A 6,000-nucleotide genomic window follows, 5' to 3' on the forward strand; every position below is an offset into this window, starting at 1 on the left:
CCCACTCTTTCTTGAGTCCTCATGATTTTGAGCACCTCGATCAAGTCTCCTCTTCTCCAAGGAGAACAGTCCCAACACCTCCAATCTACCTACCTCGTTCTCATCCCTTGAACCATTCTCCAACACGTTCACATCCTTCCTGAAGTGTTATGCTCAGAACCAGATACAGTACTCCAGCTGAAGTCTACCGATGTTTGGTCCATCTCAGTTGGCTGGACAACTGGTTTGTGATTCAGGAGCGACGCCAACAGCGTGGGTTCAATTCCCATATCAGCTGAGGTTATTCATTTAGCCCCCGCTTTCCTCTCGCCTGCAGTGATCCTCAGGTTACATCACCACCAGTCAAGCTCTCACCACTCAAAGGCGAGAACAGCCTCTGGGGCGATGGCGACTATTATTTTACTTACGTTTCACATTTCCTATATAAAAAAGTGTGACCAAACTATCTGAATTTGAACAAAAATCAATAGGAGATGGAACAAATCAGCAGTGGAAACAAATGGTTAGTCACTTCCATACGAAGGTTGGAAGGTGAGTTTGTGTGCTAGTCCCTGATGCCCCAGCTTCACATAGCTAGAGGCTAACCCAACACAGAACACTACAGCACAAACAGGTCCTTCGGCCCACGAGTTGCGCCGATCACTTCTATACCAGGCCATAGAACTATCTGTAACTCCCAATCCCATTAAATCTCATATACTCATCCAGAAGTCTTTTAAAAGACTCCCAGCGAGTTCGCCTCTACCACCACCGACAGCAGCCGATTCCACTCACTCACCACCCTCTGAGTGAAAAACTTACCCCTAACATCTCCTCTGTACTTGCTTCCTAGCACCTGTGTCCTCTCGTAGCGACCATTCCAGCCCTGGGAAATAGCCTCTGAGAATCCACCCTATCCATTCCTCTCAATGTTTTATAAACCTGAGAGATTCCTAAGACTTGAGCTACAGTTTCCATCACTGGCCTCGACATCTTACTATGCGCAGCATGTCCCCTGCTTTGGCTCGTAAACTTAAATCCATGATTCACTGTGATTTCTTTCTGGACAAAAGGAATAATGAAAACTCATATAAGTAGGAATAAACCTTTCCTGGAATATTCCTGCTCACGTGACAGACTGTAAATGTTCACTTCACTTTTTTTAAGCTTATTTATTAGTCACAAGTAAGGCTTACGTTGTTGTTCATCCGTCGTCATCGATGAGGACCTCGACACCATTAGTCATTTTGAGGCTGGTTTAAGGCTTACATTAACACTGCAATGAAGTCACTGTGAAACTCTCCTAGTCGCCACATTCGGGTGCCTGTTCGAGTCAACGCACCTAACCAGCACATCTTTCAGACCGTGGGAGGAAACCAAAGCACCCGGAGGAAACCCACGCAGACATGGGGTGAATGTGCAAACTCTGCACAGACAGTAACCCGAGGCCGGGAATTGAACCTGGATCCCTGGGTACTGTAATGCAGCAGTGCTAAGCACCGCGCCATCTTTGCTGCCTCGGCAAAGCAGACAGCATAATTAAGCATCCCACACACCTCCGACATTCTCTCTTGCACCATCTTCCATCGGGAAAAAGATACAAAAGTCCGAGATCACATACCAACTGACTCAAGAACAGCTTCTTCCCTGCTGCTGTCAGACTTTTGAATGGACCTACATTAAGTTGATCTTTCTCTGCACCCTAGCTGTGACTGTAACATTACATTCTGCACTCTCTTGTTTCCTTCTCTATGAATGGTCTGTATAGTGCGCAAGAAACAATACTTTTCGCTGAATACTAGTAAACGTGACAATAATAAATCAAATCAAAATGCATTATTGTAAAACAAAAATAGCTAAGAGTTAAAGGTTGCAGATAATTGAAATTAATGAAAAAAACTGACTTTTTCCAGAGTATAATGTGAAGCTAGTCATCAAATTAAAAACCATCTTCCAATATTTTGCCACTGGGTTCTGATTCAAACGGCCTTTAGGCTTCATTTAATTTCTGGAAAATGTCTTGAGACAACTCGATCTTTTCTCAAAATCACCCAATACAATCACTAAAGTGGATTTTTTTCCCATTCTCTGCAGCATTGATGGGATCCTGGTTCTGACTCAGTGGATGACACTCACCTCTGAGTCAGTTGGTCCTGAGTTCCAGAGACCAGAGAACAGAACCTGGGGAGTGCTGCGCTGTGGGCAGCACCGTGTCTCAGGGGAGACATTAAACTGAGGTCTGGTTGACCCTTAGCGGGGGATGTATAAGATTCGCTGAATTCTTTTCATAGAGTCATAGAAACATAGAATCCTACAGTGCAGAAGGAGGCTATTCGGCCCATCGAGTCTGCACTATCCATGACCCCACCCAGGCTCATATCCCCCTGCATTTATCCTGACTAGACCCCCTGACACTAAGGGGCAATTTAGCACGGCCAATCCATCTAACCTGCACACCTTTGGACTGTGGGAAGAAACAGGAGCACCTGGAGGAAACCCACGCAGACACGGGTAGAATGTGCAGACTCCACACTGACAGTGACCCAAGCCGGGAATCAAACCCGGGTCCCTGGCACTGTGAGGCAGCAGTGCTAACCACTGTGCCATTGTGCTACCCATTTTTGTAGGGGTGCAAAGAGAATTCTACCCAAAACTCAGGAGCTGCTACTTAAACATCCCAAAACAGATGATCTGGTCATTATTGCATAGAATCATAAAATCCCTACATTACAGAAGGAGACCATTCGGCCCATTGAGTTTGCAACGACAACAATTCCACCCAGGGTCTAATCCCATAAACCTCATTTACCCTAGCTAGCCCCCCTGACACAAAGGGGCAATTTAGCATGGCCAATCCACCTAACCCACACATCTTTGGACTGTGGGAGGAAACCGGAGGAAACCCACGCAGACACGGAGAGAACGTGCAAACTCAACACAGACAGTGACCTCAGGCCAGCATTGAATCTGATTCCTTGAAGCTGTGAGGCAGCAGTGCTAACCGCTGTGCTCGCTAGCGTTTGTGGGATCTTGCTGCATCCAACTTGGGCTGCCTCCGTTCCCAGAATGGTGGCCACACTTCCAGACCATATTATTGGCTGCAGTGCATGTTTGGCACATCCTGAGGGGGACTTTACAAATGAAAGTTCTTTCTTTTCTTTTTAACATCTCTTACTCATTCAGCACCAGACTTTCCATGGTGGACCTGGATGGGATGGTCTTTCGGGGAGTCAGTGCAGACTCAATGGGCTGGTGGTTAGCACTGCTGCAGGGACCTGGGTTCGATTCCCGGCTCAGGTCACTATCTGTGTGAACTCTGCACCTTCTCCCCATCTCTGCGTGGGTTTTCTCAGGGTGCCCCTGTTTCCTCCTACACTCCACAGACGTATGGGTTAGATTGATTGGCCATGCTAAATTGCCCCTTAGCGTCAGGGGAATTAGCAATTTTTTTTATTCATTCATAAGACATGGGTGTCGCTGGCTGGCAGCATTTAGTGCCCATCCCTAGTTGCCCGAGGGCAGTTGAGAGTCAACCACATTGCTGTGGCTCTGGAGTCACGTGTAGGCCAGACCGGGTAAGGACGACAGATTTCCTTCCCTAAAGGACATTAGAAACATAGAAGATAGGAGCAGGAGGAGGCCATTCAGCCCCTCGAGCCTGCTCCACCATTCATTACAATCATGGTTGATCATCCAACTCAATAGCTTAATCCTGCTTTCTCCCCCATAACCTTTGATCCCATTCGCCCCAAGTGCTATATCCAGCTGCCTCTTGAATACATTCAGTGTTTTGGCATCAACTACTTCCTGTGGTAATGAATTCCACAGGCTCACCATTCTTTGGGTGAAGAAATGTCTCCTCATCTCCGTCCTAAATGGTCTACCCTGAATCCTCAGACTGTGACCCCTGGTTCTGGACTCCCCCACCATCGGGAACACCCTCCCTGCATCTATCCTCTTTGGTCCTGTTAGAATTTTATAAGTCTCTATGAGATTCCCCCATCATTCATCTGAACTCCAGCAAAAACAATCCTAACCTAGTCAATCTCTCCTCATACACCAGTCCCACCATCCCCAGAATCAGCCTGGTAAACCTTCACTGCTCTCCCTCGAGAGCAAGAACATCCTTCCTCAGAAAAAGAGACCAAAACTGCGCACAATATTCTTGGTGTGTGGCCTTACCAAGAAGTGAACCAATGGATTTTTATGAAAATTGATAATGATTTCATGGTCACCAGATTCTTAATTCCAAATTTTTTTTTATCATATTCAATTCCCACCATCTGCCATGGCATAATTCCAACCATTGTCATTAGCTGGATTAATTTCTGGATTAGTAGACCATTAGGCCAACACTCCTGTGGGGAAACAGGAATAGAGCCTGGGTGGGATTATTGTCAGTACACACTCTATGGGGTGGCACAGTGGTTAGCACTGCTGCCTCACAGCGCCAGGGACCTGGGTTCAATTCCCAGCTTTGGGTCACTGTCTGTGCAGAGTTTGCATGTTCTCCCTGTGTCTGTGTGGGTTTCCTCCAGGTGCTCCAGTTTCCTTCCACAGTCCAAAAAATGTGCTGGTTAGGGTGCATTGACCATGCTAAACTCTCCCTCAGTGTACCCAAACAGGCACTGGAACGTGGGGACTTTTCACAGTAACTTCATTGCAGTGTTAATCCAAGCCTTACTTGTGACACTGTTAAATAAACTTTCAACAATCCTGACTGCTGCACTCCTTTGGAATCACATGCTCCTGTGAAAGAGTACAAAGGTCATGTTTGTTAGACACATTACAATAAATGCACCCTTTTCTTTTTGCTTTGGAAACAATCACCTCCTGTGTCATTCCTTTGCAAAGCAAAAGCTATTTTTATTGTGAATAGAAAGAGGAAATGTGTAATTAGTGTTGAGGATGGGTAATTTGCAGCAATGGATCCAGGCCCCGTCAGAATGCATCTGAATGAAAAATAAATCAATGTTTTTTTGCTCTGGGAAATCTATGCACAGTTATGCATTGCTTATTTCTTAAATGTGCACAATCTAAAATGCAAACACAGGGTGGGGTCTGCGGTCAATGTTTGTTTGCACTGGACTGTCCTCACAGGCCGCAAACAAAAAGGACAAGAATGAGATTATTGCCCGTTAGATGAGATCCTGTCGCCGGCTGCATTTGCAACCATGCAACGGGTGGAGATGTCAGGGTTGCTATCCTTGTGGGAGGTGTTTCTTCCCCCCCTATCCAATTGCAAAGTGAATCTGGGCTCCGGGGTGTTGGATTGCGGGGAATGCACCGACGGGGGGTTGCATTGAGAAGAATGCACCGAGGGGGGGTTGCACTGAAGGGAATGCACCGGCTGTCAACGAGCAGAAAGGCTTCCTTACCTCGGCCATCTCGGCAGCGCGATGCCCGGGGCCCGGCGGCCGCTTCCTGCTTGTCCCGGCTGATTGGCAGGCCCCAGATTCCAGGGGACTCCGTCACCCCGGTAACCGCCGGCTGATTGACAGCTGCCGCTGCTGCCCGGGATTCCCCCACCACTCCGTCAGATTGATTGACAGCTCGACCCGCGCCGGCTCCGCTACAGAGCGCGGACTCTTTGCATTGTGTCAATGTGCAAGAACCCAGCCGAGGTCTGGCTGCAGAATTGCAACATTGCAATGTTAGTAAAGGACCTGCATTTATCTAGCGCCTGAAGGGGTTGGAGGCAGAGGTTAGGAGCAGCGCAGTGGTTAGCACTGCTGCCTCACAGCGCCAGAGACCCAGGTTCAATTCTCTGCTTGGGTCACTGTCTGTGTGGAGTTTGCACGTTCTCCCCATGTCTGCATGGGTTTGCTCTGGTTTCCCCCCACAGCCTGAAAGACGTGCATCAACCATGCAAAATTCTCCCGCATGTACCCGAGCAGGCGCTGGAATGTGGCGACAGGGAGATTTTCACAGTAACTTCATTGCAGCGTAAGCCTATTTGTATCATTAATAAATAACTAATAAATAAACAGTTGCATGAATTAGAAAATCAATATTAAAGGT

The 6,000-nt window shown here is 47.4% G+C and overlaps 1 protein-coding gene across 2 annotated transcripts in view; it reads right to left on the reverse strand.

Moving 5' to 3' along the window:
• The window catches only part of LOC145354505 (golgin subfamily A member 7B-like), a 29,066-nt gene extending 23,596 nt beyond the window's left edge, over positions 1 to 5,470 (reverse strand). The window contains exon 1 of one of the 2 annotated variants that reach the window (XM_080205931.1): positions 5,358 to 5,470. In XM_080205931.1, coding sequence (XP_080062057.1) covers positions 5,358 to 5,366 — 9 coding nt within the window. In that variant the 5' untranslated portion in view covers positions 5,367 to 5,470. Of the gene's footprint in view, positions 1 to 4,663; positions 4,729 to 5,357 lie in introns of those variants that run through there. The other variant, XM_080205932.1, reaches the window with a different exon arrangement.
• Positions 5,471 to 6,000: the final 530 nt, after the last annotated feature.

The sequence above is a fragment of the Carcharhinus amblyrhynchos genome, chromosome 17 (genome assembly GCF_965287045.1).
Source record: "Carcharhinus amblyrhynchos chromosome 17, sCarAmb.v2.hapA, whole genome shotgun sequence".
Lineage (NCBI taxonomy): Eukaryota > Metazoa > Chordata > Chondrichthyes > Carcharhiniformes > Carcharhinidae > Carcharhinus > Carcharhinus amblyrhynchos.